Source organism: Pelodiscus sinensis, chromosome 4 (genome assembly GCF_049634645.1).
Source record: "Pelodiscus sinensis isolate JC-2024 chromosome 4, ASM4963464v1, whole genome shotgun sequence".
Taxonomy (NCBI): Eukaryota; Metazoa; Chordata; order Testudines; family Trionychidae; genus Pelodiscus; species Pelodiscus sinensis.
In genome coordinates, this window is record NC_134714.1 from 51,583,773 (window position 1) to 51,610,644 (window position 26,872).

At 43.9% G+C, this 26,872-nt stretch overlaps 2 protein-coding genes across 3 annotated transcripts in view; one reads left to right on the forward strand and one right to left on the reverse strand.

The window, feature by feature from the left end:
• The window catches only part of G2E3 (G2/M-phase specific E3 ubiquitin protein ligase), a 63,670-nt gene extending 38,596 nt beyond the window's left edge, over positions 1-25,074 (reverse strand). For both annotated transcript variants that reach the window (XM_075926989.1, XM_075926988.1), the window contains exons 1-3: positions 24,917-25,074; positions 5,675-5,761; positions 1,750-1,813 (exon numbers count right to left, since the gene is read on the reverse strand). In XM_075926989.1, coding sequence (XP_075783104.1) covers positions 1,750-1,786 — 37 coding nt within the window. In that variant the 5' untranslated portion in view covers positions 1,787-1,813; positions 5,675-5,761; positions 24,917-25,074. The remainder of the gene's footprint in view (positions 1-1,749; positions 1,814-5,674; positions 5,762-24,916) is intronic.
• LOC142829039 (uncharacterized) lies at positions 9,493-12,702 on the forward strand. Its single transcript, XM_075926109.1, has one exon. It carries the CDS (start codon positions 9,493-9,495, stop codon positions 12,700-12,702), a length of 3,210 nt encoding a protein of 1,069 aa, XP_075782224.1.
• Positions 25,075-26,872: the final 1,798 nt, after the last annotated feature.

Consider the following 26,872-nt stretch of genomic DNA (forward strand, 5'->3'; position numbering starts at 1 on the left):
ACCAATCTATGAGTCAATCAGAAATAGTGTTTGCAAGGAGAGCATGACTAATACAATACAATATTTAGTGACACTAGACAGTAAAGTAATAGGCATTCACTAAGGCTTATACAGTTTCTCTGGAGAATGTTCTCTGGAGAATGTTGTATAAAAAAAAAAAAAAAAAAAACACAACAGATGAAAGTTCTCCTGGCTTGAAACTTTCACCTTGTGTGTGTCACCAACTCAAAGGACAGCAACCCCAGAATCAATGAACACATGGCTTCGGGTTTGTACACAGATGCATAATTCCAAGAGCTTGCAAATAAGATTTCATCCTACAAAACTAGCATCACACCTAGTACTTGCTACTTCTGACTCATAAAAGCCAGAACTCTACCTGATAGCAAAGATCTGGCCTTAATGCCCAGGAGGCTTGAGGAGAGTGCTGGGTTTCAGTTTCTGCCTCTTTCTCAGTATGCAGATGGGACTCTCTAAACTCCCATTGCCCCTAACTCCTCCCCAAGCCAATTAATTAATGACTCCCTCCCTCCCTTCTCCCAGCCTCTTATTCCATCATCTCGCCTGCTTACCTGCTATGGCAACTCCTCAATTCAAGGCCACAGCTAGCTCTGTTTAGCTGCTGCCTAGCTAGATGTCCCTCTCCACACCAGTGACCTGAGGTTCCCTGCCTGCGAAGGAGCTTTGAACCTCTGAGAGGGGCTCAGAAAACAGCTGTGCCGCAGTGCAGCTTACAGGGACCAAGGGATTTTACTGACCCAGTAGGCATCTCTTGGAACCTACCAGCAAGCTGCACCCCTTCAGTTAAAATGCCCATTTTAAGGCATTTCAACTAAGCACCTAAACACTGTGATTTTAAACGTGTAGAGTAATTGATATCTGAATATAAACATATTGTACCCAACTTTTTATAGACATATAATAGATATATTGAGGATCCCAACAGCACAATATTAATGGAAAGAATGGTTACTAGTAACTGTGGTTCTTAGAGATGTTCTAAATACGTGGATCCCACTTAAGGTGCACATGTATCCCAGAAAAAGTGTTCAGAACATTTTCACTAGCAGTGTACAGTAGGGGTCACACATGACTTGAGAGCATAAAGGGCATAGCAACCCCTACTGCTATTCAATTCCTTGATCACCCAGAATCCTCATTTCTAAGACTCTGAGCTGCCAGTATGAAAGGCAGATCATGGGATCAAGATGTGAAAAACATCTTGAAGAACCCCAGATACTAAAAGGTAAATAACTGTTCTTTAAGGAGGTGGAAGCTAGACATTATCTGTAAGGAGACTGCAAAACAATGCTTCCAAAATGGAAACAGATGTTGAAACTGTCACTTAACACATAATTTTTTAATAAGAGACCTGGTAGCTGCTTTGCATTTTTCTGATATTGGAATACAACTTCATCATGCTACTGAGGCTGTTTGCATTCTGGTGGAGTGGCATGGCTTTCCCTAATTCTAGTCCTGGCTTTTATATCCAGAAAGAGTAGTTGCAACTCGGATAGGCCATGGAATTTTTATAGCATATTGGGGGACAAAGGGAAGACTCAGATTTAAAAAAAAAAAAAAAAAAAAAAAAAAAAGGTTGAGCGCCCCTATTTTAGATCACTGATTTACCAAACCACGTACTGGAGTTATAGTACTGGATTTAAATTCAATCTTTTGTATTGATGTATATACCAGTTCTGTAAACATTTAAATACAAGTTAGCTAAATCAATTAAATAGCCTTACTTACCTGGGCTTTGAAAGCAGCAGAGGGTATTTTCATTCATTCTAGTACCTTTCTTCTAAATTTTTTACTATGAAATTAAAAACAACATGTCAAAAGTACTCAGTTTTTTGAGGTTGGTATGCAACATTATACTTAGCAAAACTATCCTATCGTGGGAGACCATCTTGGTTACGACAATCTTGCAACTCACTGACATGAAGGAGGGCCACTCAAGTGACCCATCAATAGCCTAGGTTGCCCCTCACTTCCATACAGCTTCTCAAACCAGGGGTCCTGACCCAAAATGAGAGGAGGGGAAGACAAGGCTATTGTAGAGGGGTGGTGATACTGCCAACCGTACTTCTATCTTGTCTTCAAAGCTGGACAGTCAGAGAGAGGCAACTGCTGGGCAGGCACTCAGCTCTGAAGGTAGCACTGCCGCCAGCAGCAGCACAGGAGTAAGGGAGGCATGGCATGGGTTGGGAGGGCAATCACATTTTGGAGGGAGAAGTCCATCATATGTTTTACATGTTTACATTTCTTCAAATACATATTCATGTTTTGTTACAATAACATGAAATTTGAGATTTAAATACCTGAAACCACGAAATTTAATTTTTTGTAAATGCTGAGACTGACATTTACAAAAATGGACTGTGAATTTGATAAAGGCCCTAATAATAAGCCTTCATTAATGCAATTTTCCTCTTACTTCCCCAGCTTTGCCTCTTACTTCCCCAGCTTTTTGGAACCAAATCATCATCAAGAATTTTTATTTTGTCCTTCCAAAAGGACCCTGCAGTTTACCTATCAAACAAATGTTCATTTACAGACAAGATTTCAGTTTCCGCAAAACACACCACTCAACATAGTGGGCCCCATTTTTCCCTAATGTAATTCACTGGACTGTAGAGAAGTTACATCAGAAAGGATGTTTTGTTAATATTTACTAGAGCATTTCCCAAAATGTGGGATACAATGCAGCAGCTGCAGAGGAAGGAAGGGTATGGATAGGCCTTAATTATTCTCCAGAACTTTTAGCTATTATGCTTAGACAGAAAATGTAATCCAAATATAATTGATGCAGAGTCTGGATTAGATTTAAGGTATGAACTATCCCAACCATTTAAATCAGGGGTGTCCAAACTTTTTTCAAAGAGGGCCAGATTTGATGAAGTGAACATGCGTGAGGGCCGACCATTTTGCCTGACATTCTTTGAACCATTAAAATTAAATGCAAATTAACTATTTTATGCAAAGTTTATTGCAAACGGCATACTTTTCATTTCGTCACATGGATGACAAATCTAAACAGGTGTTAAATCACTCTGCCTTTCATATCTGAAGGCCAGATGAAAAAAAAATCCAGGAAGCTGAAATATGTCAGGAACATTGTAAAGTACATTACATATTATTGGTAATAAAGGTTGTCTGTCAACTTTTAAGTTCAAAAGATATGAACAGGAACATAACACCAAGTATACATGTTGTGTCCAAATATATTTATAACTGATTTAGACCAACTGACATTAACTGAGATTTTACAATGTATTCATCTCAATACATATGGATTCGTTGGGGGCCATAAAAGATAGATCTTGCCAAATTACCTGTGGGGCCGTATTAAACCGGAACACGGGCCGCAATTGGCCCGCGGGCCGGACTTTGGACATGCCTGATTTAAATTATCAAAATGTGAGAAAAACCAGGGAATATCGCATTATGATGGTTTATACAGATTGACCAATTATTTTTGATAGATGTGTTCACTATTTACACCACAGTAAAACTAAAGGGAGTGCAATTGATTTCATTTTCCTTTCTAAAGGCTCAGCTTCCAAAAATTTGGGACAATCTTTTTGAAGAACAATCTTTTTGTTTGAGCATGAGTCAACAGTGTGACACTGTTGCAAAAACAAAAAAACAAACAAACAAGTAAACATGATTCTGGGATGCATTAAAAGGAGTGTTGTAAGCAAGACACAATAAGTCATTTTTCCGCTCTATTCTGCACTGATTAGAGTTCTGGGCACCACATTTCAGGAAATAGAGAAATTAGAGAAGGTCCAGAGAAGAGCAACAAAAATGATTAAAGGTCTAGAAAACATGACCTATGAGGGAAGACTGAAATAACTGGGCTTGTTTAATTTAGAAAAGAGAAGACTGAGAGGGGACATCATAGTGGTTTTCAAGTATCTAAAAGGATGTTATAAGGAGGAGAGAGAAAAATTGTTCTCCTTGGCCTCTGGCGATAGGACAAGCAGCAATGGGCTAAAATTGCAGCAAGAGAGGTTTAGGCTGAACATTAGGAAAAACTTCCTGTCAGGGTGGTTAAACACTGGAATAAATTGCCTATGGAGGTTGTGGAATCTCCATCACTGGAGATATTTAAGAGCAGGTTGGACAGACATCTATCCAAGATAATCCACACAGTGCTTGATCCTGCCATGAGGTCAGTTCTAGGATTCTATAAGAAACAAGTAACAACCTTACAACTATAGCCACTCTTGAAGGATCTGCTGATAATGTAGACAGGGTGAAAACTGTATAACATATCTTAGAAGCAGAACTGAGTCGCAGAAGAAACATATTGAGTAATGTAATACATTTGCTGGTACAGGAATATCTATAAAAGTGAAGGATTGTGCTTGGAATAATCTAAAATCACTAATTATCCAAATGTAATACAGATGCCTTTTGGTTCATCTAATTTTGTTTTAGTACCTTAGGACAATTTTAACTTCCAATTTATATAGGAATGACAGGGTCAGAACAGAAGGCTATATAAAAAAAGTAATGTATGGGAGATGTATAAGATTCTGAATGAGGAGAGCTTTGCTCCCAGGCTATATCTACACTGGCGTGTTCTCACGCAAAAACTCTTTTGCGGAAGAGTTCTTCTGCAAAAACTCTTCCAGAAGAGAGCGTCTACACTGGCACGTGCTTTTGTGCAAGAGCATCCATGCCAGTGTAGATGCTCTTTTGTGCAAGAAAGCTCGGATGGCCATTTTAACCATAGGGCTTTCTTGCACAAGAAATTCATGTTGCCTGTCTACACTGGCCTCTTTTGGAAGAGGTCTTGCGCAAGAGGGCTTATTCCTGAGTGGGAGCGTCAGAGTTCTCGCACAAGAAGCCCTGATTTTATACATTAGAACATCAGTTTACTTGCACAAGAACACACGGCCAGTGTAGACAGGCAGCAAGTTTGTGCGCAAGAGTGGCCGCTTTTGCACGAGATCGTGCAAGTGTAGACACAGCCCCAGAGTAACAGGGAGGGGCTGTTTTAGAACCAACAGAGGAAATCAGTGGCAGTGAAACACCTGGGCTAATTGACCAGGCCTGCAGAGTCAGTCTGGCCTAAGCTATTTAGGATACCTGGGCATAATTAAGAAAGCCAGTTCAGACTAGCTATAAAAGCTTTGCCTACAGTTAGGGTGCATGTGCAGCTGAGAGGATGGAAGAGGGCACCACTGGGAGTAGGAGGAAAGGAGCCAACAACTAAACACTAGGAAGATGAATCAGTGAGAAGGAATGTACTGGGGAAGTAGCCCAGAGATTGCAGAGCTGCCTTATAGCAGGTGTTGGGGATTCACACAGGCAGCTACTATTATAAAGCCCGGGTCTCCACCCCCTTCCAGCACCCACCTCCCCATTTCCACTCAAGGAAAAAAATGTGGAATTTATTCTCCATTTTACTATACGCTGACAACGATGAAGAGCTTAACAAATATCAAACTAAAGCCCTACATGTGAGGGCTAAAATTGTGGCCTGCTGTGAGCCTCTGAGGCAAGCAAAATCCACCAGGAAGCACAGGACACACTGAGTTTTCATAAGACATTTGTCACAATATATATAATGCCTTAAAACTGCTAATCAATTCAACTTAAGCAAAGCTGACATTTGATATTTGGTAAGAGAGTCAAGAATAGAGTAAAAAAAGTATTTTACCTCTGGAGTTCTTCTCCCACCCCCCTCACTCAGAAATGGCCTCTTCAAGGTCTTCAATCTTCTAGAGCTCTTGAACAGAAGGACCATCTGTACAGGCAAAGAGGACCTTTATGTAATGTCAGTACACTATGGCTTAGTGAAATGGTGAAAAATCCTGATAAATGGAGGGAGCTTAGATTCAGCTGGCAGTGAGAAGCACAAAGGTCAGAACCTAACATTACATTCATCCTGCGCTTGTCCACAAAGGCTACTAACTCCACACAGGTTCCATACAGATTCAAAGGTTTTTCTGCATAGATCCAGTTGCAGGGTTGGGGCCTAAATTATTGCTTACTGGGTACAAGAAGTAAGACAGTTAATCAACTGTTTTGCCCGAGTTATGGTTTACTCAAGTCTGCCACCAATTTTGAAATCAACTGGTGACTAAATGTAGGTAATACTTAAAGTCTATAAAAATGGGAACTTGTAGGCAATCATTAAGATAGCTCCTACAGATTATAGAATCTGTAATATAAAAATAAAAGTTGTTATAAAAATGAAATGTATTTATAGTACTTTGCAATTGAAGTCTACTACATAGACTGCATACTTGAAGAAAAAACAAATACTAGGCAAGCTAGTAGGTAATACATGAATTAATGTGTTTTTGTGCTACTGGCCTTCCAATATTGTAGTGTCATCATGCCAGCTTACATTTAAATATATATAAAAGCTCACAAACAGCCCATGCCTACGTCATCTGTCTAATGTAGTGGCTCTCAAGCTTTTTGGCCCATGGACCATCTGGCTTAGTGTAAACCTTTCCCTAGACCCCCTCCCTCCCCAGTTTCTAATGGAAGCTCATCGTTAATTACATAATGATATTGGAGCCATTTTGCTAGTGCTGTAGCTTGGGAGAACAGTTTAATTATTATAAAGATTAAGCATTTTAACTTTCTCATGTTAGTTTATCAAACTTAATTTTAAATAAAACAAAATGGTATAGCCAACACAAAAGGTTTCAATGTTTTCTTATTTATGGTGGGGTGGAAAACCTTTTCTGGGGTCCCTTTTTTCTGATCCACAGGAAAAAAAAATCAGTTGGGAGCCACACATTTGAGAAGCAAAAAAACTTTTCCAAAAACACCCAACCCTCACTGATGTGGTCCCCAACTGAGACACCTCACTCCTCTGGTGCCCCAGCCCCTACGGGATGAGGGAAAGGCACAGGAAGGCCTGAGGTTCAGGGCTTCCCATAGGCCAGATTTACTTTTTTGGTGTTCTGGACTTAGTGGATTTTATGGACACCCTTAGGTTCTGGGGTGTGGACAGAAATGAGGGGTTCATTGTGTGGGCCAGGACTGCCAGCAAGTGGGATAGGATGGAGGTGAAGAATCTGGGAAGGAGGTGAGGTGCAGAAGGGGGAAAGATTGCTACATCTGGGTGGGAGGTGGGGTGCAGCAGCAGATTTGGAGTAGGGTGTCTGGCCAGGGAGAGGGAGCATGAGCAAGAGAGGGTGCAATTTGTGTCCAGGAGGGAGAGTGCAGGTAGGTGTCTGGCCTGGGGAGAGGGCACTGGAGCAAGCTGAGGGTGCATGGTCTTGGTGGGGGGGGGGGGGGGGGAGGAGGAGGGAAGGGAGTGAGAGAGAGGGATTGGAGTGCAGGGGTCTGGGCATGAGTGGGGACACTTATCTAGCTTTGTGTCCCCTTGCAGTGGGGAAAGCCTCTGGACAGCACACTGCTGTTCCCCGAGTGGGATGAGGAGGGAGCTCAGTCTCCCCTCCCACAAGCAGCGGGAAGCCTGTGCAGCCATGTGGCTGCAGCACCGGCTTCCTGCTCAGCGGGCACACAGGGAGGGGTACAGGTGAAGAAAGCCCCAATCTTCTCCACTATACCCAGCTCATAGAGAGTGACAGAGCACAGGGTGAGGAGAGGCAGAGGTGAAAGCGGCAATGCATGGAGTCCCCATCAGAGCCTGAGTGCATCCTGCCCTGCAGAGTCCCAGCCAGGCCTCTGCTGGGGCTGGCAACAACTCTAAGAAGCTGGGGTCCAGAAGCAGCTCCACCAGCTTTTACCTTGGCCCCACCTCAGCCTGTCTTCTCTACTATCCCTTCCATTGCCCCACCCCTCGCCAGTCTCCCAAACACCCATGACCCTACTGGTCTTTTGCAGCTTTCTCAGAGGGCCCTAGGGGGTTGGAAACTCTCTCCCTCGCCCGTTTACACAGGCCAGGGATCAGAGCTCATTTCTAGCCAAGCCCGATTTTGTTTTGCTTCTGGTCAGCCCCCAGCAGCAACTGTTCCCAGTGCTGGCAACCTCTGTAACCAAGAAGAAGCAGTCTTTATTCACTGTATATACTGGTTGGGGCTGACATTCACAGATAATAGCATTAGATGCATTTGTCATGTTGTTTTACTGCATACCCACCATGCAGTACAAGATTCATACTGGCAAGTACAAGATTCATACATAGCAAGACACATTCTGTGCTATTCAAGTGGTCTTTCAAAGCATCCCTCTTATAGCCTTGGTATCTGGCTGCTCAGAATGAGCAAACAGCTGTTCCACCTCTACGCTGGCAGAAACTTTTTAGTCATTAGCTTCACAGGTATTATGAAGCACACAGGTGGCAACTATAACAATAAGATTTATTTTTTAAACTAAGGTTTATTCTCCTGTGAAGACAGTGTCATCAGTCTTTCATATTATCAAAGGCACATTAAACTGTCAATGTGCACCTGCAGAGCTTGTAGTTGAAGCGTTCCTTGCTGCTGTTGAGGTGGCCACTGTTTTATGAGCCATACAAGTAAAGGGGTAAAATGGGTCTCCCAAGATCACTGTTGGCATTTAAGCATCCTCAATAGTAATGCTCTGGTTTGGAAATGTTAGGCCCTAGGGAAAATAGGCCTAGTGCAGTTATGCTAAAGCAAATGTAACAAAGGTTTCTGGGTGAGTCCCTGGGCAGAACTGGAAATAGGTTCAAGCAGGGACGCATCCTACACGCTTGCTCAAGTTGCAAAATGAGATAAGCAAGAAGCTGCATTTTTGTACCTGCTGTGATAAGGAACAGTTTGTTTTGAGAACTGATAAGGAGCCTCCCTGTTTCTGCTCTCCCCATTTGTTCCAAACTCCCTGTTTCTGTTCTCCTTTGGCCATAACGAACTGTCTCCTTATTGCCCAGTACCTGTCTTTTGGGCTGATAAGAAATTGCTGATGCATTATGAATTGCTTAAGGCCATGATGTATAGTTGGCCAGGTATGCATGGGTATTAGAGGTTTTTAACTAATAAAGGGGGGTTGGTTGCTTGGGCGAATAGTCTATGACGCGACGGAACTGTCTATATAAGCCTACCTGTAAATGAAATCGGGGCTGGTTCTCTTTGGAAACGGGCCGCTCTCTATTGTTGTGTGCACCATTCAATAAAGAGCTTGTAATTGAATCTTGCTGGTGTTGCCTGTCTCTTTGCGGTCAGACAACGAACAGAGGCCGTCCGGGTTCAAGTCCCCAACAAATTTGGCACCCCAGATGGGACCCGTCTGACTCTCCGGTGCAGAGGATCGGACTCCGAAGCAACGCAGCGCGCATCCTCCGGTTTTGAGGAGCCTTGCCAGGTGGCCTGATCCCTGCTCCGGCGATAAGGCGTGTCCTGTGAACCAGCTGAGGCCCGCAGAAATCCAGCAACATCACCTACCCGTTGAGTAGGATCCAGGACCTCGGGGTTAAAGTCCCTGAAGTGTTCGGGGTTAAAGTCCCTGGAGTGTTCGGGGTTAAAGTCCCTGAAGAGGTAAGCAAGCGCTCGGTATTGAGAAATTGGGTTAAGGATCCTTTGGCTGGTAAAGATGGAACAGGGCGGCAGTAAGTGCCCGGGGAACGCCCCGTTGACCCTAATCCTAAGGGATTGGAAGGACATTTCTGAAACGGCCGGTCTAGCAAAATCTAAAATAAAGGATTTGTGTCAAACGCAATGGCCTTCACTCACTGCTAATTTGTCCCCGGATAATGATTGGCCAGACTGCGGGACATTTTCCGTAGAAAGAATGAATGCCCTGAGGGACATACTGGTCAATCTTAAACCCGAACAAATGGAATATTTATTTGTATGGTATAATTACAAACCAAAGGAATTTGAAAGGGCTCTGCAGGCTGTGTGTGTAGAAAAATCTGTTAAATCACCCCCACCCTATGCCCCGGAAACCCAAACAGAAAATGATAAATACTTTCCTACAGCAATGCCACGAAGGGTAAGCCTAAGATTGCTTGGGGAGGCTGGGAAAGCAATAGTTGAGGAGCCGAGAAAAATTGGGATGGCATCCCCAGTTCAGGGGGAGCCCCCTGGGAACTTTATAACAGCTTTTGGGAAGTTACCAGGGACTCCGGAAGCATACATGGCTCCTCTGCAAGCTTACCCAGTTCCCCAGAATAATGGGACATTTGCAATAGCGTACACCCATGTCCCGTTTATGGCAGCTAATTTGTTACATTGGCAACGCTCCACGCCACGACTCCGGAATAACCCGGAGGAGGTGGAAAGAACGTTTCGCACTATCTTTTCCACCCACTTGCCAACTTGGGCTGATGTAAACCAATTGCTGGATACTCTCCTCACCGAGGATAAAAAGCAAAAGGTTAAAGAAAAGGCTAGGACATATTACGAAACTCAGAATTGGGAAAACCTGCCCACTGCTAAGCCCAACTGGAATCCGAATGTGAATGTGGGTAAGACTAGATTGGCACCAAAAGGTAAAATAGAAAAATGTGTTGTGGGGGTTACTGGGAAACCTAAACGCCACTTCATGACCAATGATTGTATGGCTACATTGGGTCCTATCTCTGTTCAGCACTCTTTTCTGTTAATGGATGGTCCCGTAAATCTGTTAGGAAAAGATTTGTTGTGTAAATTGCATGCACAAATTTTTTGTACCCCTGAAAGTATTTCCCTTCGATTCCCAATTGAAAAAGCTTATTTGTTAACACAGCTCATTGGTAGCAATTATAACACACTTCCTCTCCGAGTCCAAAATAAGGTTAACCCTATAGTGTGGGGAGAAAAGCACAATGTGGGCTTGGTAAAATCTGCTTCACCCTTAAATCCAGTTGTAAAAAGCAATGTGCCTCCCCCTGCTCAGAGGCAGTATCCTCTTAAATTGGAGGCAATAAAAGGACTTGAACCTCTTGTACAAAGTCTTAAGAACAAAGGGATCTTGGTGCCATGTGTTTCTCCTTGTAACACCCCCATTCTAGCTGTAAAAAAACCACAGCCTGGTCCTGATAAAAATCCTGTGTATAGAATGGTGCAAGATTTAAGACTTATCAATCAGTATGTTATTCCTGAACATCCTGTGGTGCCGAACCCAAATACTATCTTGGCAATGGTACCACCAGAGGCAAAATGGTTTACTTGTATGGACTTAACAAATGCCTTTTTCTCCATACCGGTGGCGTCAGAAAAGCAGTATCTTTTTGCATTTACGTGGGGGGTCCCTGGTACTGCGGGGAAAAGGGATAAAGGGTCTGAACCTCCGGGACAACTTACATGGACTAAAATGCCCCAGGGCTATGTAAAAGCACCAGGTGTGTTTGCCAGGGTTTTGGCGAAAAATTTAAAGGATGTCCAGTTGCCAGCTGCTTCTACTCTGGTGACTTATGTTAATAACATTTTAGTAGCTTCAAGAACTCGAGAGGATAATGAGCGTAACTGTGTTTATTTGCTTAATCAGTTGGCACTTAAAGGACATAAAGTCAGCCCCACAAAGCTGCAGTGGGCACAGCAAGAAGTAAAGTACCTCGGGTATACCTTGGGTCCTGGGATACGTAGTCTGGATTCCAAACGGATTGAAACTATAGTTAAAATCCCGTTTCCTACCACCAAGCGAGGTATACGGGGTTTTATTGGCATGATTGGATTTTGTCGTCCTTGGATTATCTCGGCTGGGGAATTGCTAAAGCCTTTACATAAACTGACAAAGGAGGGGGCTGAAGAACCTTTACACCCTAACTCTGAGCAAATACGAGCCTTTAAGGCATTGAAAGAATCCCTCGTTCAAGCTCCTGCGCTAGGACTCCCTAACTATAGCAAGCCTTTTGATTTGTATGTTCATGAAGTAAAGGGAGTGGCATCTGGAGTGTTAACACAATCTTTTGGCAGTAGCCCCAAACCTGTAGCATACCTGTCAGGACAGTTGGATTCAGTGGCTAAAGAACACCCAGGTTGCCTTAAAAATGTAGCAGCAGCTGCACTATTAGTTGAAAAGGCTCAAAAAATTGTTTTGGGACATTCCTTAACTGTTCACACTCCACATGCTGTAGCTAGTTTGTTGAACTCACAGCAGCATAAACATTTAACTAATCAGAGACTGTCAAAGTATAAGGTAACTCTGCTAATAACCCATGGGGTTACCCTAAAGAGATGTGCAAGTTTAAATCCTGCTTCCTTGTTACCCCATGAGGAGGGGCAGGAACAAGTACATGATTGCTTACAGGCTTTGGATCAGGTATCAACTCCGCGACCTGACCTCACTGATGTTCCTCTATCTGATCCGGAGTTGGAATTGTTTGTTAATGAATCTGCTTTTGTCCGGAATGAAGTTCGGCATTCAGGGTATGCGGTTACAGATGGTCGTATAGTGCTAATTGGAAAGCCTTTGTCACCCGGAACCAGTGCTCAGTCGGCTAAATTGCAAGCTCTAACAGCAGCTTGTCTGTATGCTAAAAAAAAAAGGGTTAACATTTACACAAACTCTAAATATGCTTTCGGGGTGTGTCATGCTACTGGAGCTATTTGGAAAGAGAAAGGATTTATTACTTCCTCGGGATCACAGATTGCTCACGGAAAAGAGATAGCCGAACTATTGCAGGCTATTCAGGCTCCTAAAAAAATTGCAGTTATCCACTGCAGGGCTCATACTAAACAAACTGATCCTGTGTCAGTGGGAAATCGCTTTGCGAACGGGGCTGCTAAGGCAGCTGCTTTACAAGAAACTCAGTTGAATCTATGTTCCCCTTTAGTAGCTTGGCAGCAACAAGCCCCAGATACTAAAAAGGCGATCTGAAAGAAATGGGGAGCTCAGCCCAACTCAGTAGGAATGTGGAAGTGCGGTGGTCGGTTTGTGTTACCTAAAAGTCATCAGAGCGAAGTGGTGCAACAAGTTCATAACAATACTCATTTGGGAGCAAATAAGATAGCCCAAATCATCTTAAGGCAGTTTGTTTCTCCAGGACTTCATAAAGTGGCCAGGAGGGTGGTGAAAAAGTGTGCCTTGTGCCAGCAATGCAACCCAAAAGGTGTAATCAAACTAGCACCGCCTGGGGGGCGTAGCTGGGCTCACAGACCTATGCAGCATGTACAAATTAATTTTACAAATTTACCTCCCTCTGAAGGAAAACGGCACTTGTTGGTTATAATAGATCAGCTCACTGAATGGGTGAAAGCATTCCCCACCACTCGAGCTACTGCAACTACAGTATGCAAGGTATTACTTAATGAGATCATACCACGATTTGGCCCTCCTAAAATAATCAACTCTGATCAAGGCACTCATTTTACTGCAAAAATTTGTAAGGAGCTCACTGAAGCCGTAGGAACCCAATGGGCTTTTCACGCTCCCTGGCACCCTCAAAGTTCGGGCCAGGTGAAGCGAATAAATGGAACTTTAAAAAATCTCCTAACAAAGCTATGCCAAAAACTTGGGTTGAAATGGACTAAGGTCCTCCCTCTAGCTCTCTACATCATTCAAACAACTCCAAGTGCTAGGACTAGATTGGCACCTTATGAAATTCTGTTTGGACATGTACCCCCAACCTTTGCTCCTTTAATCTCAATTCCCAATGACACTGATTTAACAAATAAAACAGAAGTTTATGTAAAGAGGCTGCAGCAACATCTAATAACACTGCAGCAATATTCAGCACAATCTCAATCCTTACCGTTGTGGGAAGCTGTTCATTCTATTTTACCAGGTAATCCTGTCTGGGTAAAAGCATACAAGAAGACTCCGCTACAGCCTCAGTGGTTGGGACCTTTTGAAACTCTTCTGGTGAGCCCCACTGCAATCCGGGTAAAAGAGCTTCCCACTTGGATACATCATACCAGGGTCAAGAGGAGCACCGCTAGGAAACCCGACCTGGTAAAGGGTTCCCCAGAAGCAGACGACGTCGAACTTCAAGGGAGCAGCGCACGTTCACCCCACCGCAAAACGGGTGAACCAGAAGCAAACGATACTGGTGTCCAAAGCAAATAAACTGCTATCCCTTTGGACGACCTGAAGCTTCGGTTAAAGAAAGCTTAAATCGGTGGTGCCCCTTTGCTAAAGAATCTAAAAAATGGCCTTGTTATATTCTCGGGGCCCTCTGTGTGTTACTCTGTTTTTTGTTAATTGCTTTGCTTTTTTGGTGGTATGGAATATAAAAGCATCAAAGGCTAATACCTTCCTGCGCTTTGCTCATAAAATAAAAGCTCGCATGCCTGCATTACGCAATGTGTCCTGCTGGGTTTGCTCCTTAATGCCAATGAATAGTCAAAAAGGCCTTCCCATGATTCCTATTGCACTTAGCGCAGCAAATATAACTTAAACTCCATCATGAAGAGATCCTTTGGGCACCCAAAATATAACTTGAAAAAATGCTAAAATCCATACAAACAAATATCTGTTGGTCTGGCAACGACCCGGTAAATGGTGTCTTCTTAAGGGATCCTCTACGCTTAACACCTTGTGGGTTGGTGAAAGTGAGTGCGAAATTTATTATAATATCTCACATATTGGGTATCAATTTAAAAAGATAGAAACACGATATAACTTTTCACGCCATAAAAATCAAGTGGAAGGGAAGAAATTAAAATATCTAATCCCCAATAAAGTCTCTATCTCACTTCTCCCTACCTGAATAACTATAAACCCTTCCTTGTGTATCCCATTTCAAGTAAATAATTCCTATAACTGTTCTCCCTTAAATTGCACTCACTGCAATCAGGAACCTAATCACCAATTGCTTTGTGCTTGTTATTTTCCTGATAGTCCTCTAACACCGGTTGCACCCCGTAGTTGGGCACCGTGAAACACACCCTTATTTGGAGTATACTGGGTGTGCGGTAACAAAGCATATTTAACCCTTCCTCCTTCATGGAGTAAATCCTGCTACTTGGCCTGGTTGAAGCCACCTGTTGTTTACCGCCCTCATCTCCCTACTGAAAAAATTAAAAATATAAGGAACGCTGAGACAGATGCTAAAGAATCTCGCCCTCTTACTTGGCGGGCTGTGAATGATTGGACAGGTGTTTGTGCGGCATTTCCCAATGCTTGTGAAGGGGCCTTTTATCAAATAGGAGAAGGAGTAATAAGGCTTCAAGAAATCTTGGAAATAATGGCTAATACCACTGCTAATGCTTTAACTAATCTGGCTACCAAGCAAAAAAAGATCCGGCAGATGGTTCTCCAAAATCGCTTAGCACTAGACATTCTACTGGCCTCTCAAGGAGGAACATGCGCCTTGATAGAACAAAAGTGTTGTGTGTATATTCCCGACGTTTATAACGCCACTTGGGAAAAAGCGCATCATCTTATGCAGGTAGCAAAAGATCATGGAGGAAAGAAAGGGGATTCTTGGTGGAGCGACCTGTTTAGCTGGTTTCCAAATGTCGGTGGTTGGCTCCATAACTTACTTCGTAGCGCTGTCATTGTTATTTGTGGTTTGGTAGTTCTCTATGTCCTAATTCGTTGTGGATGTTGAATAGGCACTAAGGTGTGTTCCACCAAGTAGTAAGTTGTTACATTGTGTCCCAAGAGTCCCTTCATGGTACTCTAGGGACAAAGGGGGGACTGTTAGGCCCTAGGGAAAATAGGCCTAGTGCAGTTATGCTAAAGCAAATGTAACAAAGGTTTCTGGGTGAGTCCCTGGGCAGAACTGAAAATAGGTTCAAGCAGGGACGCATCCTACACGCTTGCTCAAGTTGCAAAATGAGATAAGCAAGAAGCTGCATTTTTGTACCTGCTGTGATAAGGAACAGTTTGTTTTGAGAACTGATAAGGAGCCTCCCTGTTTCTGCTCTCCCCATTTGTTCCAAACTCCCTGTTTCTGTTCTCCTTTGGCCATAACGAACTGTCTCCTTATTGCCCAGTACCTGTCTTTTGGGCTGATAAGAAATTGCTGATGCATTATGAATTGCTTAAGGCCATGATGTATAGTTGGCCAGGTATGCATGGGTATTAGAGGTTTCTAACTAATAAAGGGGGGTTGGTTGCTTGGGCGAATAGTCTATGACGCGACGGAACTGTCTATATAAGCCTACCTGTAAATGAAATCGGGGCTGGTTCTCTTTGGAAACGGGCCGCTCTCTATTGTTGTGTGCACCATTCAATAAAAAGCTTGTAATTGAATCTTGCTGGTGTTGCCTGTCTCTTTGCGGTCAGACAACGAACAGAGGCCGTCCGGGTTCAAGTCCCCAACAGAAATAAAGCTCTCACTTGCAGCTTTCTGCGTAGGGATAACATATTAATGTATTAAAAATGTGATTCCCCCAAATGGAAGTGACTCCCCATAATTTGTTCCCCACAACTTAAAGTATTTAGATTTATTATTAATTCTTCTTATTATTATTAGTTAAGATTGTTAAATGTTTAGATTTATTATTATTATTGCCCCTTTAGAATATAATGTATTAGGTCATGTAACTTAGAACTGTTAAGAATATAATCCTATGTAACCAGAAACAGCCCCCCCCCCCCCCCCCAGGGCATGCTCAAGTTTGTGCAAGGGGCTGCCTGAAATTGACATTGCAAAGATACATTGTAACAATGCATTGTCAAACCACTAACTCTGCTATGGGAGCCAAGCCATGTAATTGACTAAGGGCATTGTTACTTAATTGACGCCTGTTCTCTTTAAAACATTGTAACTTTACTCAGCACTCAGAGAATGTTTTAAGCAATACCACCCAGAAACTTTTTGTACCTACAACTCTGATATATGTAAAGTTATTATTACCAGAAACGTTTTGTAACTACAACTCTGATATATGTAAAGTTATTATTATACAAAAACATTGTATGGGAAACATTAATTAAGGAATGTATGTAAGAGAGAGAGAGTGCTTGGATGATGAGTGAATGGTTCTGAGAGGTGCCAGCCTGAGAATACAGCAACAAAGGGCTGAAGAAGGCGTCAGGTGCCAGTGCAACCAAAAGGTGTCAAGTGGAGAAACTGGAGGTCCACCCGATGAGATCACTGACGAGCACCTGGCAGCCACCCTGGAGACATCAGCATGATGCAGCAATTTCCATAGACTGGCATAGGAAAAAATTCCTATAAGAACTGGACTAAAAAACTATGGAATCAGAGTCCAAGGTTCTGCTGCCAGCCCACCAGGAGCTTCAGATGCGCATCTGATCAGGACTTCGCTCCCCACTACCATCACTTGTGTACAGAGTACCTGGCCAGTATTCTGTCACAAGCAACTTCCAGGCTGGTAACTATACACAGAACTTGAATGAATGGATGTATGAATGAATGGTTTATATATATATATATATATATATATATATATATATATATATATATATATATATATATATATATATATATATATATATATAAATAAAAGTGTATAAGGGTTAAGTAGTGATAGGAATAAGTAGTTAAACAACGTTGTTTGCTTCTATCTTTTCTTTATTTTTTATTATTATCTTTACAATAAATGTGGCTTTTTGCCTTATCCCCCTCATAAGATCCTGCTTGCTTTTATTTGGTACAACATCTGTACAGGCTTGTGTTCTAAAAAGATGCCTGCATCTTGCAACCTCTCTGACCATTCCATGCTGATGTCAATAAAATGCCCCTGATGATCCACCAGCACTTGAAATACTGTAGAAAAGTAGCCATTTCAATTGATGGTCTCTGTGGCAAGAAGGTTGGGTGCCAAAATAGGGATATGCATGCCATCTGTTGCTTCACCACAGTTTGGGAAACCCACTGTTGCAGGAACAACGAGAAGTCCTGTGGCACACCTTACAGACTAACAGATTTATTGGACAAAGACACAGGTACTGATCAAGCGATCTCTCTCCTGCTATCCATCTCCACCCTCTGACAAACAGAAGCTAGGGACACAATTCCTTACCCATACTGGCTAATAGCCATTTATGGACTTAACCTCCATGAATTTATCTTGTTCTCTTTTAAACCCTGTTATAGTCCTAGTCTTCAAGAGGCAAGGAGTTCCACAGATTGACTATGCACTGTGTGAAGAAGAACTTCCTTTTATTTGTTTAAACCTGCTGCCCATTCATTTCATTTGGTGGCCTTTAGTTCTTGTATTATGGGAACAAGTAAATAGCTTTTCCTTATTCACTTTCTCCACACCACTCATGATTTTATATACCTCTATCATATCCCCCTGGTCTCCTCTTTTCCAAGCTGAAAAGTCCCAGTCTCTTTAATCTCTCCTCATATGGGACCCGTTCCAAACCCCTAATCATTTTTGCCCTTCTCTGAACCTTTTCTAATGCCAGTATACCTGTTTTGAGATGAGGAGAACACATCTGTACGCAGTATTCAAGATGTGGGCGTACCATGGATTTATATAAGGGCAATAAAATATTCTCCATCCCTTTTTTAATGATTCCTAGCATCCTGTTCGCTTTTTTGGCTGCCGCTGCACACTGAGTGGACGTCTTCAGAGAACTATCCACAATGACTTCAAGATCTCTTTCCTGGTTAGTTGAAGCTAAAATAGCTCCAAACGTATTATATGTATAGTTGGGGTTATTTTTTCCAATGTGCATTACTTTATATTTATCCACATGAAATTTCATTTGCCATTTTGTTGCCCAATCACTTAGGCTGTGTCTAGACTACATGCCTCTGTCGTCAGAGGCATGTAGATTAGACACATAGGAAAAGTCAAATGAAGCCGTGATTTAAATGATCGCGACTTCATTTAAATTTACATGGCTGCCGCGCTGAGCCGACAAACAGCTGAATAGCTGTTTGTCCGCTCAGCGCGCTAGTCTGGACGCTCCCCTGCCGACATCAAAGCCCCGTTATTCTTCGTGGGATGAGGTTTACCGGGGCTGCCGACAAAGGGCTTTGATGTCGACAGGGGAGCGTCCAGACTAGCGCGCTGAGCTGACAAACAGCTGATCAGCTGTTTGTCGGCTCAGCGCTGCAGCCATGTAAATTTAAATGAAGCCGCGATCATTTAAATCGCGGCTTCATTTGACTTTGCCAAAACAACAAATCTACATGGCTCCGTCGACGGAGCCATGTAGTTTAGACGTACCCTTAGTGTTGTGAGATCTTTTTGAAGTTCTTTGCATTCTGCTTTGGTCTTAACTACCTTGAGCAGTTTAGTATCGTCTGCAAACTTTGCCACCTCACTATTTACCCTTCTCCAGATCATTTATGAATAAGTTGAATAGGATTGGTCCTAGGACCGACCCTTAGGGAACACCACTAGTTACCCCTCTCCATTCTGAAAATTTACCATTTATTCCTACCTTTTGTTTCCTGTCTTTTAACCAGTTCTCAATCCATGAAAGGAACTTCCCTCTTATCCCATGACAACTTAAATTATGTAAGAGCCTTTGGTGAGGGAGCTTGTCAAAGGCTTTCTGGAAATCGAAGTACACTATATCTACTGGATTCCCCTTGTCCACATCTTTGTTGACCCCTTCAAAGAACTCTAATAAATTAGTAAGACATGATTTCCCTTTACAGAAACCGTGTTGAATTTTGCCCAACAAATTATGTTCTTCTACGTGTCTGAATTTTATTCTTTACTATTGTTTCAACTAATTTGCCCGGTACTGACATTAGACTTACCGGTCTGTAATTGCCAGGATTGCCTCAAGAGCCCTTTTTAAATTATTGGCATTACATTAGCTATCTTCCAGTCACTGGGACAGAAGCTGATTTAAAGGATATATTACAAACCATAGTTAATAGTTCTGCAATTTCACATTTGAGTTCTTTCAGAACTCTTGGGTGACTGCCATCTGGTCCCGGTGACTTGTTACTGTTAAGTTTATCAATTAATTCCAAAACCTCCTCTAATGACACTACAATCTGTGACAAGTCCACAGATTTGTCACCTACAAAGGATGGGTCAGGTTTGGAAATCTCCCTAACATCCTCAGCCATAAAGACTGAAGCAAAGAATTCATTTAGCTTCTCCGCAATGACTTTATCGTCTTTAAGTGCTCCTTTTGTATCTCGATCGTCCAGGAGCCCCACTGGTTGTTCAGCAGGCTTCCTGCTTCTGATGTACTTAAAAACATTTTATTATTACCTTTTGAGTTTCTGGCTAGCTGTTCTTCAAACTCCTTTTTGGCTTTTATTACATGTTTACTCTTAATTTTAAAGAAGTAAATGAAGAAACGTATTCCCATAATATCTACTGGCAGAATTCTGCACCAAAATTCTGCTCTTCTACTTCAGAGCCCAGCCATGGCGCATCCCCCAGACGTCACTCCCTCCCGCACCAAGCCTAGCCATCCTCAAGGCCTTTACTGCCTCCAACTTCTTTATTGTCCCACTAGGGAACATAGAAAAGATATAAGCAAATAGTCATGTCAACTAGTTGCTTCTCCCACCTCCCCTCTGCTGCCTTTATCAGAGGCAGCCAGATGGGAGAGGAGAAGCAGGTGCTGGGGCTTGGGGGGAGGTCAGCTTAAAAGCCGGTTCTCCCCAGCACCGTTTCCACAGGGGTGGGAGAAGCAGGGGCACAGCAGGAGACTGGGCGCGAGTCAGGACTCAGCTGTTCCAGCTTGCACCCAGTCCCAGACACTGCACCTGTTTTTTAAATGTGGTAAGAGCCAGGCAGCTAATCCTGCTGCAGCTCTGCAGTTTCCCCTTTTATTGACTAATTGAGTAGTCAATAGAAATTCCATCAACTACTCGATTAGCTGATTAAATGCAATTTAACATCCTTAGAGTATACTGTAGTGCAGCTCTGCTCTTCCTCCCCCTTTGCCAGAGTGGCCTGTGTCCTCCCAGAAGGATAAGGAAAAGAAGAGCATGGAGTCTCCACTCACAGTGAGCCAGACTCTGCAGAATCCACGGGTCTCCCTATTAGCAGTAAGAATATTGTGTCTGGGGAAACAGGGAATTATGCAAAATTAAATTCTGCAATGGTGCAGAATTCCTGCAGAAATAAATATCAAAGCAAACTGAATACTTAGCAGAGATTCCTTTCCCTGCATCGTGCTTGCCCATACTGGACTGGCTCAACTGTGCCATGGGATGCCTCAGTCACCTATTCCCCATATTCCTCCTCCTTAGTGTTCACTCCCGGGTCCAGTGACTCCAACTCCCCAACATCCCTGGAACATTTGGGGTGTTGGTAGAGCCTCCACTGAGGATTGCTCTTCGTAAAAGTGTCTGTGTACCAGTGTGACTGCTAACCTTCCTTGCCTTCTGGTATACTAGCTGCAGGTCCTTGGCTTTCACACAGCAATGGGAAGGGATGCTGTTGTAGCTTCCTTTATGCCCTGAGCAATCTGCTCAGAGTTATTGATGTTTCCACAGCTGGAACGGAGCTGTATCTGCACAGCCTCAGGAGGATCTATCACCTCCAGCATACTCCAATCAGGAGAGAATTTGCAGCATAGAGCTGGCATTATCAGCTGGCACTGCCAGTTATTAGGTGAGCTCTCCATACACAGCAAACAAGAAATGGAATTTTAAATATTTGTAGGGCTTTAAAGGGGAGGAGCATGTACATATGTACCTGCTAAGGATGCAGGAGTTAACAGGTTAACTGATAAGCTGATATTTACTGATTCCAGTTACTGGTTAAACTTCCATGGGGCCAGCCACCCAGGAAACCCACAGGGCTGGAGACATTTAACCATGTAACCAATTGATAGTAAAGGTTGCACAGTTAGTAATTTATAACCCTATGTACATCCCTAGTATTTGCCCACCTAACAGCAGAGCAATCAAGTATTAGGGAACTAAAGTTAGGTATACGCTGACACTGCATCACCCTATCTACATCAACCTAAGCATCAACACCTCTGGCAGAGGCAGAGTTAAGTTGGCATAGCAGGCGAGTTTCATTGGCAGGAGTGACATTAGGCCAGAAATTTGATTTAAGATACACAGCTCCAGCTACAAGAATTGCATAGTTAGAGTCAACGTATATTAAATTTAATTTCTCCAGCAACTCCACTGTGCAGGTCAATGGGAGGAAACTCTCCCATCAACTTCCCTTATTCCTTCAGACTCTGTGGAGTACCGGGGTTGATGAGACACCCTCAGCATCAGATTTTGCGAATCCTTACTAGACCCACTAACTCGAACCCCAGTACATCTCTGGAGTGTCGATCTCTGCATAACTATAGACAAGGTCTTAGTAGATCAATAAGCTGCCTTGCATCAACTTAACTCTGTAGTGTAGACCAACCCTAAGTGTCTAGCTGTTATAGTTGCAAAGGAAACCTTAACCAAAAAAATATACATACTAAGTGTAAACAGATAGTTTGGAATAGTAGCTCAAAGGTATGAACTGAGCCATTCATCTCAGTGAGGAGTAAACTTAGATGCCTGTTGATAATTACTACAAGACTTCTCAGATTTCATTGCATTGAGATCCACTTGTAACAAAAACTGCTATACAACCTAAGGATGTTAGGAAACAAGTAATTAGCTAATCGTGTAGTCAACAGAATTTCTATTGACTACACGATTAGTCGATGAGAGGAAACGCTCAGTTCTGGCTTGCACCAGGTCCAGAAGCTATCCCCGGCTGCAGCTTTGCAGTTTAAATGTAAGCGCTCCATTTAAACTGCAGAGCCGCAGCAGGGGTAGCTCCTGGATCTGGTGCAAGCTGGGACTGAGCAGGGCTTGCTCAATGCCAGCTCATGCTGGGTCCAGCAGCCCCCTGTCCACGGGTAAGGGATGTTAAAACGAAGTTAATTGACTAGTCGATGGAATTTCCATTGACTACTGTACTTGGATAGGCACTTCTGCATTCCTCCCTTGAAATGTACTGGGCTCTTGTACATTTCAAGGGAGGAATGCGGAACTCAGTGTACAGCCCGGGGCAAGTCCTGCTGATTCCGGACCACACGCAGGTGCCTGCTTTGAAATGTACAAGAGTCCCCAGCGGGGGCTCTTGTGCATTTCAAAGCCAGAGAGCCTGGGGTCAGCTGAGGACTCCCCAGCTGACACTGGGCTCCATGTACCATTTCCCCAGAACCCGGGATCACCAGAGGCGGTGTTTTAAAGGGGCAGCCACCACACTGCTGATCACAGGATGTGGAGCAACACCGTCCTCCCCGCACTGCTGCCTCTATCAACACCATGGAGCCAGTGCTGGGGGACACCAGCTATTAAGCTTGCTCCCCCCAACACCTCCTGGTTCCACCCCTTTGCTACCTCCCTCTATACAGAGGCAGCAGAGAGGGAGGGGGAGAATACGAGTAGTCAACTAACCGATAAGCCTAGGTTTATTGGTTAGTTCAGGGATTCTCAAACTTTTTGATACCGCGACCCCGCTCTAAGTTGCTCACGACCCCCCAGGGGGTCAGGACCCACAGTTTGAGAAACGCAGGTTTAGTTATCAACTCGAGTATTAGCTTACATCCCTAATACATTTCATCTCCCAGGAAGGAGACTGAAACTTAAGCCCACCGGAGCCCAGCTATCCCGGCTGAGGTTGGGAGAAAAAGTCAAAGCCTGCGGAGGCAGCTTGTAACCTTGAGCCTAGTAATCAAGGGTTGAAGTCTGTTGGCTTGGGCTTTTGCCCTGGGCAGTGGGGCTCAGGTTTCAACCTATGCCCCAGCAAGTGTAATGCTAGCCCTGGTGACATCATTTAAATGTAATCCAGATGCACTCTGAGCTCCTAACTCAGTTTGAGAACAGCTACTTTAAATAACAACATTGTTGACAACTTCCTCTCTCACATAGGAAAGAAAGCAAAGATAAGGGAGCTTAACTGTGTTTCATGTAACATTTTGAGCAGCTGAATGGTATTTGGAAGATACTGTTTCTTTTTCCTCTCTGAATCAAGAAGCAGCCAAGATCAAGGAGCCTAGTTTACTGGAACGTTTAAGTACCATATAATCTTATATTGGATATTTGCATAGCATTCTGTGAGTGGCATCTCATTTTGGTAATTCAAGTGAGTTTATTCCTTAAGAATAGACTAGAAAGTGCATTACAACTTTGTGCATGGCAATTCCCCCTTCCCTACTGACATTTGTGTGAATAGAAGTAACATCACATTTGCATTTAAAGCAGCTGCTGCTCAAGACAGCTATTATCAATGGTCACATTCTTGCACCTGACTGACAGGGCTCCTCCTGAGGAAAGCATTCATTCAGAACAAGATTCAATGAATCTTTTGAAAAATCAACAAAGTTTGTTCTCTAATTTCTAAAGTCTTTGTTTTAAAATAAATATCAACAAACAAACACAGGGAAGACGCTTTCAGGTGCATGCTTTCTATGGTGTTCAAACAACAAAGTACTATTTGGGTCTTTCAGAGATGCATTTCTGTTCACACTGTGTACCCTTCATTTACATATGAAAGGGCCTTATGTTCACATTGTGATGCATGACAACATAGTGGTAGGTCCTGAAAGAAAGCCAGTAGGCTATTCGTTCAACAAATGATACTCAGACTTCAAAATGCTTCATGGGCATTTATGCTGAAACTTAACCCCAACTCATCTAATATTAGTCAGTCCAAAAATGCGCACACAGACCTTTAATCTAACAGACCTCACGATACTGAACATCTTTTAAAAATAGAATGTGAAGTACAGCTTTACTCCCTGTAGTATCGTATACAAGATTCAATTTTCCTCACACATGCTTCACTGAAGTTACTTAGGTGCACGGGGGCCCCCAGAAAAGCGAATTACTTCCCCTGGGGCTGGATTAGGCGTTTACAATCTCGCTCTGTCTGAGGGGCAAGGGGAGGAGGCTGGGCGCTCCCGGGGACGGGGATTTTGTTCTTTTCGGCCCGTTGTTCGTATTCCACCGCACCCTGCCCGCCGACGCAGAAAGAGAAGGGCTGGGGTCGACACTGCATGTTACACCCGGCCCCAGCCCGCGGCACGAAAGGGCTCTTGGCACAGAGCCGTGGCTGGGGGGCAGCGCGGACGAGCCCGGCGAGGCAGCTCCCCGCCGCCGAAGGCAGGGTCGGAAGGAGGAGAAGGGGCCGGAGGCGGCGCCCCCAGGGTCGGGTGGGCGTCCCGGAGCTGGTGGCCGGGGCAGGGCGGGAACGCAGGTCACGCAGCCCGGGGGGAGGGCTCCGTTACTCACCAGAACGGCGACTCCGCAAGCGGCATCCTGACTCTCACTCGCGACCAAGGCTCAGCACGGTTCTAACCGACAGGCGATTCAAACCCCAACATCCGCTAGCGTCCCGGAAACGAGGCACTAAAACCCGCCCCGAACCTGGGGGGGGGGGGGGGAGAGGGGGCGGGGAGAAATCACGTCGGCACTCTGCTGCTTGCTCCAGAATGGTGATCGATGTGATCGGCGCTCGCTGTCGCCGCCTTGTAGCTGATCTCTTTGGGGCGTGCTCCTGCCAGGCAGAGTCTGAGGAATCGGGGGGCGGGGCACGGAGAGGACGCGAGGGGGCAGCCGGCGCTGGGCGAGACGTGGTTCCAGGGGATCCCGGCAGACGCAGGCAGAAGTGAGACGCAGAGCAGCCTGCACCGTAGCTCCCAGGCTCGGGGTTGGCTCCACTCTCTGTGGGCTTGGCAGTAACCCACGCTCTGTCACTGATGTCTGTTCCGTACCTTCCCCTTGGATAGTTGCACCGCCCTTGTTTTTGTAGCTGAAAACATCTGTACCTATGTATCAGTGAAATAAAAATGAATATTCAAAATGTGTTTTGTAGCTTTTGGAGAATTTGGGGGAAGGCTGTAAACTCGCTTGCATGTGTTGATGAGCGGCCCCTGATAATAACATTTCCTTCCTCCTTGCTATTCCCTGTATCTATCTAACTAGGTCATATTAGATTTTCTTAACCTCAGCATCACACTAGGAGCTGATTTGGTTACCCATTGCGAATCCTAAATTCTCGCCAGAGTTACTGTTTTCCAGGCTACAGTTCCCCATGCTGTAAATATACATTCTTGGTTTTTAGAAGTATGACTTTCATTTGGCTTTGTCAAAATCCATGTTGTTTAACTGCAGGCAGTTTACTAAATGATCCAGATCACTCTGTATAAATGGTCTGTCCTTATAATTATTTAGTATTCCATCAATCTTTTTGTCATACATGCAAATCTTACTAGCAATTATTTTGTATATTCTTCCTGATCAGAAGTATGGCTATTGATTAACACTGGACCAAGAACAAATTCCTTGTTGGACCCCATCTGAGAGATCCATATTTAGAGAGGATTCTTCATTAATAATTACATTTGGGGAGCTATCAGTTAATCTGTGTAAACCCCATTTAAGGCTAAAACAAAGCTTTTAAAGCCAGTTTCGTAAAGGTATTTAGGGACCTAGCTCCCATTAGATTTTTACCACTCAATTTTTCTCCTTGCTACCTTCTGTTTTAATCACTGTGGACAATACGCTACCCTACTGGACACTTGGGCGATGTCTAGACTGCACGCCTTTTTCGACAGAGGCTTTGTCGACAGTATCTGTCGACAAAGTCTCTGTTGAAAGAGTGTCTAGATTACATTATGAGGATAGAAAAATCGATCTGCTTTTTCAAAAAAGAGTGTCCAGACAGCCGGATGCTCTGTTGACAAAAGAAGGCACCTGGAAGTGCTTCTGGTAGGGCATGGGGCCAGCCTTTATTTCCAGGTGCTGCTGCCTGCCCTTTGCAGAGACGTGTGCTTAAGGGGATCTCCCTGGATAGCCGTTGCTCTGCTCCTGCTTTTGGTTTGCCTACCTCCTAGAGGTAAAGCAAAGCTGCTGCAGTGCTTGCTCTGGTTGCCCTGCTTCCTCGGACACCACAGCAGTTTATTTATTTATTTATTTATGCTTTTCACCTTTTATTTAGCCATGGAGCCTGAGCTGCCCCTGGGCAGGCAATGGCCCCACGCTGCCATACTGCAGCGTCTGCTGCATCTGCATAACTCTGTCATGAATCACCTGCCCCATATGGACCTGAACCGTATCGAGGAGACCCTCCTCCTGGATGCAGGAGCTCTGCCCTTGCCCCCAAACTTTTTTGGGGACAGGCAGATTTGGAGGCACAAAACGAGTTCGGACTGGTGGGACCAGCTCGTTATGCAACTCCGGGACGAC